Source organism: Alligator sinensis, unplaced genomic scaffold, assembly GCF_000455745.1.
Source record: "Alligator sinensis unplaced genomic scaffold, ASM45574v1 scaffold1642_1, whole genome shotgun sequence".
Taxonomy (NCBI): domain Eukaryota; kingdom Metazoa; phylum Chordata; order Crocodylia; family Alligatoridae; genus Alligator; species Alligator sinensis.
This window is the reverse complement of record NW_005842914.1, coordinates 84241-102133: the sequence shown is the minus strand read 5'-3', so window position 1 is coordinate 102133 and position 17893 is coordinate 84241. Positions and strand designations below refer to the sequence as shown.

General features: G+C 50.8%; 1 protein-coding gene across 9 annotated transcripts in view; it reads left to right on the top strand.

Annotated features, from left to right (window-relative positions):
• Window positions 1-17893, top strand: part of SPECC1 (sperm antigen with calponin homology and coiled-coil domains 1) — a 115056-nt gene that overhangs the window by 29204 nt on the left and 67959 nt on the right. Inside the window, exon 1 of one of the 9 annotated variants that reach the window (XM_025192339.1) lies at window positions 926-1218. The exons of the other annotated variants lie outside the window; for them this stretch is intronic. Within the exon in view, the coding sequence (XP_025048124.1) occupies window positions 1179-1218 (40 nt within the window). The 5' untranslated portion in view covers window positions 926-1178. Of the gene's footprint in view, window positions 1-925; window positions 1219-17893 lie in introns of those variants that run through there. 9 annotated transcript variants of the gene reach the window in all.

The following is a 17893-nucleotide window of genomic DNA, read 5'->3' as shown; positions in this document are numbered from 1 at the left end:
AATCCCTGCTGGGGAGGAGACAAATTGGGAACTGCTTTGCCCTTTCCGTGGGCTTCAGTGCAGCCAGTGCGGCCCATTGAGATTTGGGAACAGCGGGTGCGTCTGCACGTTCATTAATGCACCGTAATTGCGGGGCATTAAGTTGAGTGCTTGTAACACGTAGTAACTTAATGCGCTGTAATCGGTGCTACTACGCCGGCGCACGTTTTTAGGTGACGCTAATGCGCGGTAGACTCATTCGACTATACAGTAACGTGGTTTTTGCCTGCCACGCTAATGCGCAGTAGAATGAGTCTACTGTGCATTTAGTGTCTCGTGTAGACGCGCCCACTCAGGAGCATCAGATTAGGTCCAGAGGGCATTAGAGCAAACCGATGCAAAGAGCAGGATTTTCCTAAGGTTTCGGCGCCCAGCTCACACGTAAGCGTCTGCATTTTAAAGCGATTTCAGCAAAATCTGCCGTTGAGCCCGCCCTTCTGGAAATGCGGCTTCTACTTCCCAATTCAGCAAGGGCCTTAAGAGCAAGCCCAAGTTCATCGCTCTTGAGCAGAGTACTTAAGCACGTGCTTCTGTTCTTCTGCATCCCCGCACGCTCAGCACCGCAGCCTGCTCTCTGGGCAGGGAGCTCGCTAGGACAGCGTGCGATTCCTTTCTTTTTCTCGATCGGATTTCAGTCCTCAGTCCTCCAGGGCAGGACCTCTCTGCATCTGGTGCATGTTAATAGGATGGGCTTGGTGAGGCCTTCTGGCCCCGCTGGAGCGAATGCGTGAGAGCGGTTTGGGGTTTCTTGCCGGTTTTATGCAGTCGTTGCCTGCAGTTTGCCTGGCCGCCTCTGTGCGGCTTGCGTCGCATGTTGAGTCATTCTTTCTTTCCCTTCTCCCTGTCCACACCCCCCTTCTTTTATTTCAGCATGCAGGCGGCTAATTAAGCGCACAGGACGGCCTTCAGCGCATAATATTGTAATGAGGTAGGAGGGTTAGCCACAGCTGCCTTAGCATGAGCAGCAGGCTGTGTTCCTGGTGCCAGGAACTAGGAAGGAGCCGACTTTTCCTTTTAAGTTGACTAGAGCAGAAAGGTTGAAAGGCAGACAGGGGGAAGGTCTGCCTCCGATGCGGAGCGTGAGCAGGGCGTGGGGATCCTAGACCGTCTCCGAGCGGAGCCGGCGGAGTTCGCTGAAGATGGGCAACCAGCCTGCAAGGCCCGAGGAGCAGGAGCAAGGTCTGTGCACCCCGGGGAGGCTGTCCGGATGACCCGTGTACTGAATGCGGTTGTTTTTCTGCATCTCTGTCTGCATGCTTGCTGCACGCGTGTAAATTGTGCCCTGGACGGTTAGCTGTCCTGCCCTAGTGCGCCGAAGGGAGAGGCTGCTGTCAGGGACAATGCCGGTCGGTGTCTTGGCATGGTCTCCGGATGCTCATTGCCGGCGTTTACCTTGCCGCTAGGATGACTGGTGCATACTTGAGATTTTAGGGAGGATTTTTTTTTGATTTTGCTCCCTGGAAGGAAGAGATTACCAGGAGGGACCTTTCATACCTGACAGATATTGTTCCACGTCGCCTGCATGATGCAGCTAAAAAGTTGTAAAGCTTATCTCTGGACGTACAAGTTGTCAGGGGCTGCTGCCTCCGCATTGTTTGTGGCCCGAGGCCTCGGCTTTTCCAGGCCTTTAGAAATTCAAAAGGATCCTTTTGTGAGCGGGTCTTTCCCCCATTGTCCTGGCTGCAGCCTGGTGCTTCGGTGAGGTAGGTCATTCACCTCGAGCGGAGAAATGTCTATGCTGCATGTTCAGAAAAAGGACAATAACGTGTCTTTACTGCCGTGCTACCCTGTGGTTCGTCCTGCTAGCCTCTGTCATCTGGTGCGGGGAGAACAGTACCTCCATTGATCTTTTTTTTTCCCCTCTTTTTCCCCCCCCCTCCTCTCCTGCCGAAGTCCCGTTTGAGCATAAATCCTGCTAATATTCGGGCTTACGTACTAGCGTGGTTGCCACGGGGGGTTCATTCACAGAATTCCCTGTTTTGGGGAAGCTCTCTACAGCAAGGCGAGCGGAGCCGGCGATTTCAAATGCCGGCACAGGTAGCTGACCTGTTGGCCTGGTGGAGACGGCGCTGCCACTGCCTCCCACTGTACCCAGTTAGGTGGAAATTCTTGAGCGGTTTGTTCATAACCAGTCTAATGAAGAACAGAAGCGCTGCCAAGAGCCAGCCACCAGAAGAAATGCTGCCCCAGGGAAATGCCATGCCTGCCTCCACCCCACGCACCGAAATGCCCTACAAGTTTGACAAGTCTCTTTGAAGCTAAGCGTGCATTACTATCACCGCAGCTGGGGAGAAACGGCACGATAATAAAGTTTAAGGTGTGGGGTGGGTGGCGGGCCGAGATTTTCGGAGCCAGCGAAGGGCTTTGAACGCCCCTTGCCATTATAAACAAGAGGGTCCGCGTCGTCACATCCCCGAGGTGGCTTTGAAAATGTCTACCAGCTTTAGCGTTCGTGTCTTAGGTGATATTTTCTGTGCTGCGGGGACAGGGTTGCGACCCTGCTGCTCCCCACAAAATGAAAAGACATTTCAGCCTTGAAGTGGGGTCGGCCAGACCGAACCGTGTCCTGAAATTTTGCTTCAGGGGGGTTTGTAGGACAACGGGAAATGCGGTTAAAAGGTGCACGCGTGCTTCAGTTGTAAACCAAGCCTCCGTGGCTCATTCTTGGATGCGGGGGAAGCACCCTTACCAGATCTCACAAAACAGAAGAAATTAAAGCCGGGCTGAAAACCTGGCCTTCAGGAGCAAGCAGTGGATGCAGAGGTTGCTTCAGATGATGTCTGTAACTTGATGACGAGAGCAGGACTTGAAGGCTCTGCCTTTTGCCGCTTTGGCAGGAACGCAAGTGTGCGATGATTTCGTTTTTGTTTAATAGAGCTTGGGCCCGATTCTCTCATTTGTTTTCAAAAGAAATTTCAAGCGTTTATCTCATTTACACAAGTCTAAGCTAGACTTTGGTCTTCTGAGAGCAGGTATTTAAAGGGATTTAGGCAGCTAAAAACTCCTAGTGGTTTCTTTAGTCTCCTATACACCATATAGAAATCTTGGATACTTAGTCCGGTGCAAGCCCAGTTCTTGACTGAAATCCCTGTGCCTGTACGTCCAGGAAGGCTTGCTAACAGTCGCTGTATTTAAATAGGGTATTCCAGATTCAATCCAAGGGGTAGGTAGTGTGGTCACAGGTTGGGTGAACAGGGAAGACCTATCAGACCAGGAACTACTGAAATATCATGCTGGGGTGAAACAAATGTTAGAATATGATCTGAAAGGGCTTTTCTGTTGTGAGGGAGAGGGAGAGAAATGTGGCCAATGCAACAGGAATGTGTAGCGTTCGTCTGGCATGTCTCCAGTTTGTTTTTAGCCAGAATCACCTTATATCGTAGTTTTGGAGTTTATCTTCCCCGAGTGCCAAAGGCTCAGATATAAAATCTTTCACGATACAGGTGGGATGATCCCAGTTGCTTGCCTCGGCGTGCTGGTGCCGTCCAAGAGCGGGAAGGAAATACCCTTCCCCAGGTAGAAAAGTTTGAAAGAGCCCAAGTGAAGTAGGATCACCTGGAGAGCCTTAACTAGCTGAGGACGCGATACTGGAGAGGTAGAATTAGAGGAGAGGGGATCCCAGAGGGGGATGACTTTTCACAAAGCGATCCCGTGTTGGTGTCTAATCTACTTGGAGATTATGGCTGTGACCAGAGATAAGGTTGTGAGCAGAGCATTAGCAGAGCTAAGGAGAGCCCCTTGAACACCCGTTCTCACTTAGGCTAGTCTACATGGTGCCACGGTGATTAGTGTCTCATGCGGAGACACGGCCGTTGCCTTACAGTATTTCAGGCCCCGCACATTTTTCAATCTCCCTAATTCCAGAATAATTTCGATCACTTCTGCCAAGATTTGAAAAACTTTTGTGTCGTCGTAAAGCAACTTGCGTCATCGGTGCCTTGTTCCCATCTGTAAAATGGGTACGGGGTAACTCTTATAGCTGTGTCATATTACATTTGTTATATTATATTACATAACCCGTATAACCGTGTTATATTATATAACCGTGTCCCGAGCGTTCTGGTTGGTAAAGCACCTGGACGTGCTGGAATGAAAAACCACGTGAGATGCAAGGGTATCATTGCTCTTAATGGGTCCTTGTAATTTCCCAGTGCCAAGTCGGCCCTCCAGATCCCTGGAAAGCACGAACATAACCACATAGTGTAAAATGAGCATGGAGCACCTGGCCGGTAGCTGGAGATCATCACAGGACACGTACCGAAGAGTACAATATTAAGTCATTATCTGAGTCCCTCAAACATCCAGCACGTGTTAGCAGTAGGTAAGCAGGGTTGATTTCTGAACTGAAGCTCTGTGTTTCTTTGACCGTATCGGTGGAAACAGTGAGAGATTTGTGTTGTTTTTGTTTATACTCTTCAAATTAGCAAACAGTTCGATGATGAAGGTCATTAGGAGGAGGTGGAAAAAAATGGTTTGTTGAATAGGAAACTGGCTTGAAAAGAGCAATGGTCTAGTGGAAATATTAATTGCACTAGCTGGAAAGGAGTGACCAGTGAGGTTATCCAGGGGTTAGGAATTTGGGGGGGGGAGGGATCTTGGTTTCTTATAACACTTGTTTAAATAGCTTGAATGAGATTACCAAACATAAGTGCTGGAGTAGAGTTGCTGCACCCTTTTCCACATCTGGCTGCACATCAGATTCGAGACGGGATCCTTCTGGGTGGGTGGGATGTAGTTCATAAAGCCTTTGGGATCCTTCAAGATACAAGGTACCGTAGACATCGGCTGCTTATCGTGATTGTTCATTTCCTTTCTCATGCACTTATTCCTTTTGATTCATTTCGGATCCCTCCCCAGATCCCTGCTTCCTCTGCTTCTCCCACATCCCCTCCTTCCACATGAACTCTGCGATGCGTCAGCATGTCACTTCTGCCAAAGAAGAGCTCGAGAGCCCAGATGCATTTAAAGAGGGCCCAGGGAGCCAAGCAAATGAATGAATCCCGCTAGCAGTTTGCATGGCTTGTTCTCCGGGAGCTCGGGCAGCGAGCTTTTGACTCTTCCCAGCGGACCCAGCAAACCGCAGTTTGCTCTCCAGTAAATGGATGCGTTCTCTTCCTCTCACGATTTGTTCTAGCCGATTAAATGGTGCTTTCACAAATGCTCTCATTTGCCAAGGAGGCCATTGATTAAACCAGCCTTTCAATATTTCATTAGCCCAAGGAGAGTCATTTTAATTTTAGTTTGACCTCTCTTATGGGGCCAATTAGTGTCAACCCTGATGGGGGAATTTGATGTGACCACTGTTGCTTTATATCTGGATAAATCACCCGACAAATGCTGATCCACAGACAGCAAATGGCAAGAGTCACTTTGGTCTGTAGGCTAATGGCGATCCGCACCTTTCCTAGGCCCAAGGCCCCTCTTAGAAAATGCCAGCTCTTAGCTTTCACTTGTTTTTTGACTATGGGAAAATAAGAGTACTGTAGTTCTTCTGCTGCAAAGAACTGGGAGCGCGGCAGGTCAGTGTTCGCGACACCGTGGATTCCTGTATGAAATCTACCTTGGGAATCGCGGAGGTAGGTGCTTGCACACCTAACGGTGCTGACTGATGCTGCACGGCACCGCAGAGCACCCTTCCAGGACCTCCCGGCCCCTGCCTGGGAATCGCTGGTCTAGACGCTGCTCGTTTCAGTTATCTGTGCATCACGACTTGGAATTCCCCTTTGGAGACGCAGGGGTTTAGTCACACCTCTGACTAACCGACTGTCTCCCAAGTGATGTGTTTGTGGCCACGAATGATTACCCGCCCGTCATGGGGTTGTCTGTTAAAAAGCCAGACGGCAGCCGAGTTAGGAGAAGAGATGTGCAGGAGCCCCCCCCGCCTCAAGGGGAAAGGGCCCGGGCCAGGGCTAGGTGGACCACCAGACTGGAGATACCTGCTGTGTGGGCAGGAAGAGGATTTGGGAGGATCCAGGATGTGGTTCATGCGTCTTGCTTTGTGTTGGCCTGTTTGGATCCTGAAAAATAAACACATCCGTGGAGAAAGGCGCTGCGATCCTGCTGCTCTCGGGACCGGCATCTGATGCACAGGCCACTAACTTGGCCAACCACGGTTAAAAGCCTCTGCATGTTGTGCCCGAGCTCCCCAGTGCCCCCCAGCTGGTGCAAGATGGTTTCTGTTACGGGGACAGAAAATAGGATTTCTGCTAGCATAAGTAAGGCAAAACCCCAATCTCCTGCTAGGGGCTTGATTGGCTCAGCGGGTCTCTGACTTTTTTTATCGAGTACCTTTTACATGTGTTATGCTGCTGTGGCCCCCCATGGTTCGGTGGATTGGATAACGAAGAAGTACTACTTTATCACGGCGACCCGACTAGAACCCCTTCTGCAGCCTGAGAAAGATGGGAGAGATTGCTGCTTCTTTTTTAACGTTGTTCCTTTTCTTTTCTTTTCTTTTCTATTTTCCCCCCTTTCTCCCCTTCTGCTTTTCCATTCCCTCCTCTCACGTGTCCTCTGGAAATTGGCTGCATATCCCGAGGGGTGTGCACACCCAGTGTGAGAAACACTGGAGAGAATAATTAAAATGGCTGCAGCTGGCTTGACAGTGATGGAGTGAAAGGGAAACAGGAAAGGATGGGGTAGTGGTGTCTCTTTTTCATGCTGGCGCTGACACACTCTTAAATGATTCATCTGGGGGCAGTGCTTTGCTCTTGGAGGAAAGAGAAGGCTAACTTATGTTGCTTGCATTGCATTTAATTCCTCAAGGTCTTCACGTTACAAGATTACTCGCTGAAACAGGATGGCCTGAAACTCCGTGTGAAGGACTCCCATCAGACTCCAGCTCTATGCATGCCCTTCTGATTTAAGGTCAAAAAAATCTTGCAGTTAAAGCTTTCGTGTCTCAGTCTTTTTAATTTGGCTTCTTGGCTTCCCACCTCTTGTTCACGTAATCAGTCTTCATAAAATGTCCCGACTTCCCTTTGGAGTTGAGCTTTCTGAGCCATCCGGCGGTAGTGGGGGACGCGGACAAGTAAGCGTGGCTCTGATTTATTTCGTTGGCATTGCGCTTGCTTACACACAACGTGAATTTGGCCGGTTGTGCGTTTCTCACGGTAGCAGGTAGGTTTGTTTGTACTACACCCTCAGTTATAGGTCCCGTTGAACGCTCATTGAAGGTCCTTGATCACAGTGGACTCTAGTTCAGACTTGCCACATGTCTTAACATGCCAGCTTCGCTTTCTGCCCTGAATACATATGAAATCTATGCATGTATGGTACTTGGATCGCTTTCAAAAGGTGGCGTCTGGTTTCTTCGCTAGGGCAACAGTATTTTTCCATGAACCCATGACTGGAGGGACTTTTGGAAGAGATGGGGTGTACGTGCCAAGGTAGCTTCTTTTGTCTGAGTGCGCTGGCCTTTACATAGGGAGGTGTGTGACTCTCATCTGTCAGCCCACGCAGCAAGAGAGCTGTACATTTCTGCCCTTGTAACGAACATCGATTCCATGGCATTCAGCTAATCAATAGCAATATGCAGAAATCAAAATAAAGGGCTGGGCCTGCTTTGGTGATGTGGAAAATGTATCCTTGGGGCAACCTAAGACTAACATGAGCTCACAGGGTCTCGTGCTGAGCGCGAGCCTGGATGTGCCGCCTGCAGCAGGGGTGTCCAGCTCCCCCATCCACGACCAATAGTGATTAGGTCTCTGCATCTGCATTGAATTTGCCTAGTTGCTTCAGAAAAATAGTGGAGCACAAGCTGAGTCAATAGGCCCTTGTCCTGGGGCAAGGGGTTGAATCGCTCCCATCTCTTTTATGCATGCTCACCTTGCAAGTATTAGACCCTAATGATCTAATACTGGGGATCCTGGGTGATTCTTGATTCAGTTGAAATCAGTGAGATTTTACCAGTTCTCTGAGGCCAAGATTTACCCTAAATATTCATGAGGTGGTACTCCTTCAGACCCAGCTCGCGGCCAGAAGTTTGGCTGACTTCTCCCCCACTCCAGTCCTGCATACTTATAACACTTTTGTGCACTTACTTCCAGTGCCATTGCTTTCTGATGCCAGGGATATTGAAGCTGTTCACGAACCTGGAAGCCAATTCCAACCCTCCACGTGATGCAGAACGTTTGCTGCTCTTCCTTATTGTTCCTTGTAATGGTTGCGGTTTATTTTCCGTACTGCCGGGGCCCCTGCAGACACGGTCAAAATGGTATCGTTGGCTGCAGGAGCTAACAGTCTAGGACAAGACACCTGAGAATATAAAGGCTGCATCAAAGAGGACAGCAGTTAGTAAGCAGGATGGCTGTATTTCCTCAAGAGTGCTGCTTCTCTATAATCACATACCTGCTATTGCCTCTAAACTTTAATTTAGCAGAATAAATTGAGGCGGTGAAACCAAAATGCCTTAAGACCTAAGCCCTTAAAGTGCCACTTCCATTGGTAAATAATTGAGCTTTGCTGAATGCACTGCAACCTTCTCCAGGTAAATGAGGGAAGTCCCCCTACACAGCAGCACTTCACGCTGCCCCGGGACTGGGTTAGCAAGATGCCGGGATTGTGATGTGCGAGAAAAGCAAAATGCAAAAGAAATTCTTCCTGCGCTGGCCTGGAGGAATCTCTGCTCCCCAAGCGTCACCTTTACGCTGAAGTTGTTGTGATTCTTTGCAGTGCCGTGTGATTTAAGCCTGATGCAATCACTTCTGTGGAAGCTGCTCCTTCGGTTGTGTGGATAATGATTAATCTATTGGCAGAGGGCTGGTTCTCTGCAGGACAAGGACAAGGAAGGAAAGTGCCTTGAAAAAGGCATTTTAATATTTTTTTTCCACTGACAAGAATGCAGGTGTCTGCCGCAGTAAAGCAGCAATAGGGCCCTGAGCTCACATGGGACGCCACCAGCTCACCAACGTGGATTATGAATCCCAACCCACAGAGAGATGAGGAGCCTAGCAATGGGACGGGACAGGGAAGGTCCTATGTGCAAGCCACCCCTGCAGTGGGAATAGCTCATCAACCACCTCTTGCAGGGCCTGTTACCCCTTGGGTTTGTCTGTCCGGGGCCAAAATGAAGCAGTCTCTACAGTGCAACACAGGCAACAGAAGCATGACCCTGTTCTCCATGTACAATTGTACATTTCTCCCTATGGAAGAGATTTTGGGGGGGAATCTCTGACTTATTTTTAAGATTATTTATTGTTTTCAAGCAGGCAGTTGAAGCCCTTCCTGTGTAAGCTTTTATAGACAAACTTCCCATTGCACGGTGGAGTAAGTCTTCCTCCTTCCCTTTTGCCCTGGTTCCCACCTTCACCCTGGGTGCTGACTCGGTTTCCCTTGTTGCCTGAGCTCTCTGTCTCACCTCTGGAAGTCGTCCCCTCAGCTCAGAGTTCAAGCCCGTCTGGGGGAGCGGGGAGCGCCCTGTGCACAATGCCGTACCTTTCCTGATCCTCGGAGGAGTTTGGCCTCCAGGGCTCTCAGCCCAGCGTGTTTTATCAGCGCTCGGTTATCTTTGTTCCAGAGGAACGGGGAAAAAGTGTCGCTTTTTAGCCTTCGCAGCACTTGGCTTCTCAGCAGTTGTGTTCGGGCTTTCTCAGGAACATACAGTATGTCTAGAGATTTCAGCCTCCTGCATATTAATCCTGTTGGGAGATGGGCAAAGCCCCAAACTCCACTCCTAGAAATTAGCCCCTTGCAAGGAACCACGCTACGAATGGCCTCTCCTTCCCCTCATGCATCGATTGCAGACTTGTGCATGTTTGGCTCCCTGTTCCCGTGTTGCTAACCTCCCTCAAAACCTACCGCTCGTGCTCCCTTTGTTATGGCTTTTTAAGAGGATATCTCTAACCTCCCTCTTCTTCTGCTACCCCCATCCCGGTTGAACTCGTCATCCTCGTAGCAGCTGCTAGATAAGGGGGTTACAGAGCATTAGCACCAGGCTGAAAAGGACAATGCAACCCATTTATCACGTGGTTAGCATCTGCAATAAAACTCCAATTCCTTCATTAAAAAACTGCGACGTCACAGCTCGCGATCTCGGCCAAGGGGGTGGAAGCGGGGCCAGTGTCTCTTGCCGTGGTCCTTGCCGAATTTGTAGTGGTGCAGCGGATTGTCTCAACGTGGCCTTTTGATCATCTTTGCTGTTGCCGAAGACACGTGTTTTTGTGATTCCAGTTTGGGGTCTGGGAATGCCTGCTTCTTGGGGGTGACGAATACGCCGTGCCCCTTGGAAGTGGCCGCTCGACTAACTGTGGAGCGGTGTTCAGGACTCGCAGTGCAGCTGCTTAAGGACAGCAGCGTGGTACAGCACCAGGGCAGCTTAGCTGAACACCATGCGGCTGCAAAGCTGTGAATTTGATTTGTGCATTTTCCAGGTAATCTGCACGCTCGCCTCAGTGTGAAATGTTGCTTGCCGCTGCACTTTGATGGCATGAAATTCCCCTCCCGGGACAAACTGAGAATTGTTTTGTGTTTCCCACCCCCAAGTTGCACATATGCTCCCCACACGTTGGCAATGAGAAACATGGAAAATCCGAGGTGAACGGCGAATTGCTTTGCAAATACGACCTGAGGTTGATGATGCTGTGGCATCGTGAAGTCTTTCTCCTTCTGTTTTGAGAGACCTTTTCCAACTATTTGAGAGACCTTTTCCAACTATTCAGTTGGCTTAATAAAATATATCACGTCTCCCCAAAGAACCTTGTCTGCCGGAGACGTGAGACTGGCAGCGTAGGGGGGTGAGGGGGAAACCCTTGCATGGCGAAGGGCAGAAAGGTTGTGCGTAGAAAGCTTCAGGCTTGTGTTTTGGCTTCTCTTGACTCCATTATGCTGTTCAGGTGCCTTTGAAACCTAAAATGGGCTGGCACCGCTGTCCTCATCACGTCACTTGGTGCACTTCTGTTTGCAGAGATCAGATGTATGTGTGTAGTGTGGATTTTCCCTGAGCATTTAACACCTCCAATAAAAGCCATGTTACTTAACTGCTGCTATTTCAGACCTCTGCGCCATCCATGTTCTTGAGATCTAATTCTGACAAGTAGGGTCACGCAGGCCTTCAGCTGTTTTGCCAGGCCCCTCGGCCCTCTGATTCCCAAAGGACCTTAATTGCATTTAGTGATGGTGCTGACTGCAGCAGCAGCAACAGCTAAACCATGCAACGAAGCCAGACGAAGGCTGCAAATACACCTTTCAAGCCACACCACCCTAATCTCGTCTCATCTTGTGGTTCCCTCTTTGTCTCTCCAGCAGTTCTGGAACAGGGGCTGGTTTCCCATACGTTTCACTGCAGGCTTAAAACGATTGTGTCAGATCTAAGCAAACTCCCTTTCATTCATGAACTGAACCCAAACGAGCCCTGAACTTTTGTAGACACATGCCAAATGGACCCATTAATCCAAATGGCCAGACTTTGAAGGATGCAGGCTTCAGCTTTCTCCCCTGTTGAGAAGGAGTGTTCTCTGGGACTTGGTTTTGCTCGTTCTCTTTGGTGTCTCTTTTCCCCAGTTACTGCAGGTAGAGCAGTGATTCTCAGCAAGGGTGATGCCGCACTGTGGGGCGCCTTAAGATCCTGTCAAGGGTGCTGCAATGGTGCCATGCCATGTCAGGTGTGCCAACATGATTTACAAGATAAATAGAAGACAGGGTAGATTTGCAGGTTTGATCACAAGATGAACCCAGAAGAGATTTCAAATGGGAAGCCGTAGTGCCAAAACCACTCCGACCTGTTGTGCTCCTTCCGACTGCTTTGCAACAGAATCGCTCTATCCTATTTCTATAGTCAAAAGTAAAGGGCTGGCATTTTCCAAGTGTGCCTTGGGTCTAACAAGGGGTGCGGCGAGTCACAGAATCACAGAAAACGAGGGTGGAAGGGAGCTCAGGAGGTTGCATCTAGTCTGACCCCTGCCTAAAGCAGGACCAGCCCCAGCTGCATCATCCCAGCCAAGGCTTTGTCAACCCAGGTCTTCAAAACCTCCAAGGATGGAGACTTTACCACCTCTCTGGGTAACCTGTTCCAGTGCGTCACCACCCTCCTAGTGAGAGGCTTTCCTAATCCCCAGCCTAAACCTCCCTTGCTTCAACTGGAGCCCATTGCTCCTTGTTCTGCCATCTGCCCCCACTGAGAGCAGCCCAGCTCCATCCTCTGTGCAACCCCCTCTGGCAGCTGAAGGCTGCTATCAAACCCCCCTCGGTCTTCTCTTCTGCAGACTGAATCAGCCCAGTTCCCTCAGCCTGTCCTCACCCGTCATGTCCCCCAGCCCTCAAACCATTTTCATTGCCCTCCACTGGGACTCTCTCCAACTTGTCCACATCCTTCTGCAGTGGGGGGGCCCACAGCTGGACACAGAGCCCCAGATGTGGCCTCGCCAGTGCTGAATGCAGCCGAGGGCTACCAGGGTAGAGGAAGTGGCTGATGACTTTCTCTGTGGCTGGGATGCTGAGTCTGCAGGAGCTGGCGCGAGCAAGCGTTCCTGGCCCGTTTTCAGGCCTTTCGGTATCTCGTTTCGACAGGCGCGTAGGCAGGAAACGTTCCGGAAGAAACAAATAAAGTCTGCAAGGGTCCTGGGTCAGAGAAATGCCTGTCATTTTTGCATGGCAATGCCCTAGGTATAGGAGTGCGGCTCAGTCCTTATAAGGATTACAAAAATACTTCTGTAGTCAGCCACGAACTACTCGAGACACAGAACTGGCAAATTACTTCTGGCAGTGGAGCAAGCGGAGGGCAAGTTTGTTTGACAGTCACATTGCACCAGAATAGCTGTAGGGACGTGCTGCACCGAGGTGAAGCGTGTCTGTCCTCTGGGTTAGCAGCGAGCAGGTGAGTGCAGCTCTGGGGGCTGTTTTCGCAGCCAGGACTCGAACCACGGCCACTAGCAGAGCACGGTGCAGGTGGCAACATCGGCGGAGAGATGAGCACGTTCAGGCCCATATTTCCTTCTCGTTTCTGTGGGCTAGGTTTGGGGGCTGACTTTTTTGCAGCCATGCAGGTGAGGGCCTGGGGGTGGGGGCTTCAGGCCCTTCCTCCTGCCCGGTCTCCCCAGTGCACTTAGCAGCCCCCCGTTCCTGCCTCCTCGTATTTTTCCTGAGCAAAGAATGAGTCCGTCTTGTACAACACGAGAGCTGTGCTCATTTTGCATCGCAGACAAAGCTCCGTTGCGGTCTGTACTTGGACCCTCGCACACATTTTCGGTTGAGATCCAAGTTCACTTTGAAGGCCAATCTCCAGTACCAAAAGCAAGGATGGGGAAACGACCCCATTTGCTGCCCGCATACAGTTCTTTGTTTTTCTCACCCTGAGCCTCGTCCAAAACTGACTGAAGTCCACAGAAAAAAACCCCGTTGACTTTAATATGCTTTGGCTCAGAACTTATATTATCCCGCTTCCGTGAAGTCGACCACCACTTCCACGGAGAAACCGCGGTGTCGGTGGCACTGACTCGTCTCTGCATTAGTCCTGGAGTTTCTAGAGCAGCAGCTCTTCTTGTATTCCCTTCACAGACCGCCCCTTTCCACAGGGACCCTGTTCTCTTGGTCAAGAGCTAAAAAATATCCACGCTCAAATGGAAGCACTTACTGCATCTTTCTTTTCTAGATCTCTAGCGCTGACACTACAGACTTAGCAATCTCTTGTCCCGTAAGTCTCTCTCTTTGGTCGCCCCCTGTCTCGCTCTCTTCCAAAACGCCGCTAGTTGAGCTGCTTTCATATTCCTGGACTTTATCATCATCTAAATCAGCATCTTAGTGCAAGTCTCCCCGTTTCCCCCGTCTGTTGCCTATTGTATTTCTGCCACGCGGAATGCAGGCAAGCAAGCCAGACAATCGGACAAATCACTGGAATACCTCGAAGACTGGAGGTCATGTTGTAACTATTTATTTTTCCTTTTTTTCCCCTCATCCAGCCCAGAAAGCAAACATTCCAAATAAGGAGGTGGGAGCAGCCGCTCCGCTGCCACAACAATAATTTTAGCCTTAGTTCTCTGTGAGAAGGACTTTCACCGGGCTGGAATGACCTGTCTGGCTTCAGAGGGTCGGGGAAATGAGAGAGATGGAGCCTTAGACCTTCCCAGGGAGCGGTGGAGGAGCCGGAGTAACTTCGGAGGAGCCTGTTTAATAAAGAAGGGTGGTGCCAGCAGAGGCATAACGCCGCGGCTGGGCGCCCAGGCAGCTGTGACGCATGGTGGAGCAGCGGCAACTTCTGCCTGCCGCCCTCCCTCAAAAGTCGGTGCCCGGGGTGGCTGCCCCAGTCTCTCCACCCTAGTTATGCTACCACGTGCCAGGTCCTTCACGAGCGGCAGGGTCTTATTATTCATGCATGTGCAAGCTCCAGCCAAGACCGCACGTCCGCATAACACATCCCATCCCAGACTTCCTCGGCTTGCCATGGGCCCTTGCCGGCGTGCTGTCTTCTTCCGCATGTCCTGTCGCAAGTTGCTTTTGCTCATTTGAGCAGTTAAAGACTGTATCTGAGCTGCTGGCCTTGTGCAGACTGGCCGGAGCAGTTCGGTGGCCATCTCCCAGGGGCCAGTTTTTGTTTGGCTAGAGTCCCTTTGGGTCCTCCCAAGATTAAGCAGCCCACAAGAGTGTGGGCTGCATGACCGATATTCTCCAAACACGTTCATTGGAGGGAGACATGCCCGGCCAAGCCGACCTTTACCATGTGCACTACTGCACCCAGGCCAGGGGCCAGGCAGCAGTGTCCTTTCTCTGGGTTTAGCCTGAGCAATAGAGGGAGAGCACCATCCGCTCCTGACTTCCTGAGATATTCCCAGCCAGAGAAAAGCACTGAAAAACACAACCCGCACAGCAGCAGGGCGCTAGCTGTCGTTGTCCCCCTGCTTTACCTGGGCCACGTTCTTCACCGGTCAGCCCCATCACATAGCCACGAGACGTAGAGCAGCCTCGCTCTGCCTTGTGCCTATGATGAGGTTGACTGCATAGTGTTAGTACTAAGTTAGACAAGGATTTGTATGGGATGGTTTGGACAGGGATGATGGGCCCAGCTGCCATCCTTCTTGCTCAAAGCTCCAAGAAACCCTGGAGTTGGTTTAGAGCTGATTTACTCAATATATGTCATTTCTCAGTGTTGTTTCTGCCCCGCAAGGTTTGGTAGGGCTGTTAAAATATATTCTGCCAGCGCAGCATGTGTAACAGCGTTCACATGGAGGGAGCCGGGACTGTGCTAAAAGCTCTGTCTGTCTAGATCAGTGCGGAGCAGGGTTACTTGTGTGTCTGCCCTTCTGCTTATCGGTCACTAATATCTGCTCATTCCTGTGCCTTGATGGAGCATGTCTGTGTCCTGCCAGAGCTGGCTGCTAATGGGGTTGCACAATCTCTGGGGAGCAAAGGAGTCATTTTCTGCCCATTGCGAATGCTTGAACAATGCGTTGTAAGAGGCGAGAGAGGCCCTGTATCTGCCTGGCAGCAGCAGTGGAAATGGCTCACTTCTAAAATTGTCTGTTAATTAAAGTGCTTCGTTGCAGCACTGAACAGGGGCTGTACATACACATGGCCCAAGGCATCTGCCCTTGCACTGTATCCCAGACTGCGTACCATCAGTGTTAGCTGATTACATACTTGGCAGCCACAAGACCGTGGGGCCTGGAGCTTGGCAAGGGCACATGAGCTTTGCTGTGCTCTGGCACGAGTATCCTTTTGGATGCTACCTGCTGCTCACGACTCCACAGGGTGTAACAGAGCACCATACTGCTGCGCCGAGAGTCGGATCATAATTCTGCACACTTTTATTGTGCCTTTCCATCAAGGGTCTCGGGGCTCCTCTGCATCTGAAAGTTGTGGGTTAACCTGTCTTGCATATAGACATGGGTCCTTTTGGTGGATCGCCTGGTGTTTTAACACGTGGTGGAAGCAGGTTGCAAAGGTAGGAGGTGCATGAACCTGCAAGACAGCGTGGGTGTATGCATCCCTACTCTGACAGCCAGCGTGCATCTGCCGTGTCCTCTGACTAGTACTACATGCTTCACTGCAGCTTCTCCAGGTCATCCTGCCTCCTTACCCATGTGCCCTCTGCTGCTCTGGGGCCATCTCCACGAGAAGTCACTGCCTTGCTTAGCTGTGTAACCCAGCCACTTACTGTCCTCTGCACTTCCAGCTCAGAGCTCACATTTGCACGATACTGCCTGTTATTTGGCAGCCGTGGTCTGCACCTCAGGGTGGTCCCACCTTGAGATCCTGGGCTTTGTTGCGCTCAGGGCAGATGCACGTGTGCGTCCATCTGAGCAGCAGTCGCTACTCACAGGGCAGCCAGTGCCAGAGCCAGCCAAGGAGCTCCAGCTTGGCTGTAAGAACGCTGTAAGGACTCGGGGAGAGCTCAGATGACCCCCAGTTACTTTGAGGAACAGGAAGGCGTGTTTGCTGAGAGCCCCCGCAACTCAGCGCACACATCCTGCAGACTCCCCATCTGATCCTGAAGTCTGGTTCTTGGAAGCGTGGTGAGCCCCAGGACAGGCGCCCTGAATCGGCCAGGGAAGGGCTCAGTGGCAAAGTGGCTAAGGCCTTTTGCTATGGATCCAAAGGTGCAAATTCCAGTTTCCCTGGAAAGCTGCTCCCTGAACCCTGCTCTAAATAGGACCTGGCCATTCAAGCTGGGGAGTCCAAAGCAGCCAAATACAATAGTATTTGGTAGTCGCCTCGCTGCTTTGTGCGCCGTTGGCTACAGAAACAGGTGTGTGTTAAGTATACCAGCCTGTAGGGCCACCTGCCTCTGGGTGTAACTTTGACCCCCCCACACATTGTGAGTGTGCAAACTCCACCTCTCTAACTGTGCAGACCGGTTGCTGGATCCTGGCACACCCTGAGATGCTGCTTAAGGAGAGCGGTGCCAGGTGGGCTATCAAGGAGGCTGTCTGAAGAAAAGGCAGCTCTCTTGTCTCTGCAGATGCATACAAGGGAAAAAGGCTGGGATTTTTCCTGGCTTCCGGTTTCATGCCCGCTCTCAGCTTTCCACCAGCAGGAAGTATCGGGAGGTAAACTGCCCAGTTTGTGATGCACGAACGTTTAAAGAGGCGAGGGATTGCCTGGCATGGAGAAGCATGCCTCTCCGGGCGGCTGCTGTGCAGAAGTCTCGAGTCCACAAAGCCGCAGGTGTTAACAGTTGAGAGCTTCAGCCAAAGCTCATCTGTAATTTGAGGTAGAGACTATAAGGCACTGTGGGGGTCTCAGTCCTGCACCAGTGGTGCGGAAACAGGTTGTACCTCCTGACTTGCCACTGACTCTTCAGCAGAATACTAGCGTGCTATTTGGGCTTGCACCACCAGCTGATGTCCCCCAGAAGAAGGGCAGCCTTCAGGCTAAGGTAAAAAGACCGTTGCTAGTATGCTTTTGATGCACCCCTACACCCATCACCCACCCACCATCTCAAGCTGCATAGACCATAGCTGGCATCCTCGTTACCTAGCCATTCGTTCATTTTTGTTGGTTTTGTCCCCCATCCCACCAGCATAAGGAAGGGAACTGGTCAGAAGAGGGAGGGAGAGAGTGAAAAAGGCAAGTCTGTCGCAAACGCGGCTTTTGGGGAGGACCGTGGGACAGAGCCCATAAAAACACAGGCGCTTGTTTGCAGACGCCTTTTGTCATCTTGCCGTGTTAATGACTTCTAACTTTGCTGCCCTGCCGTGCTTTGTGGCCACACGATAATTTATTTTACTGCTCTCGACATGCAACGTGTTCACTGTTGCTTGTTTAAAAAAAAAAAAAAACCAACCATGGAAGGTATTGTACCGTCGCAGTCTGAGTCATGCACTGCACGGTTCATCGAAATGTCCAGCCTCGCCGTCTTAAAGTGCACGCATGCACTAAACTAAACCTCCCACAAAGCACACGGAAATACCCACGTACAGCAGGA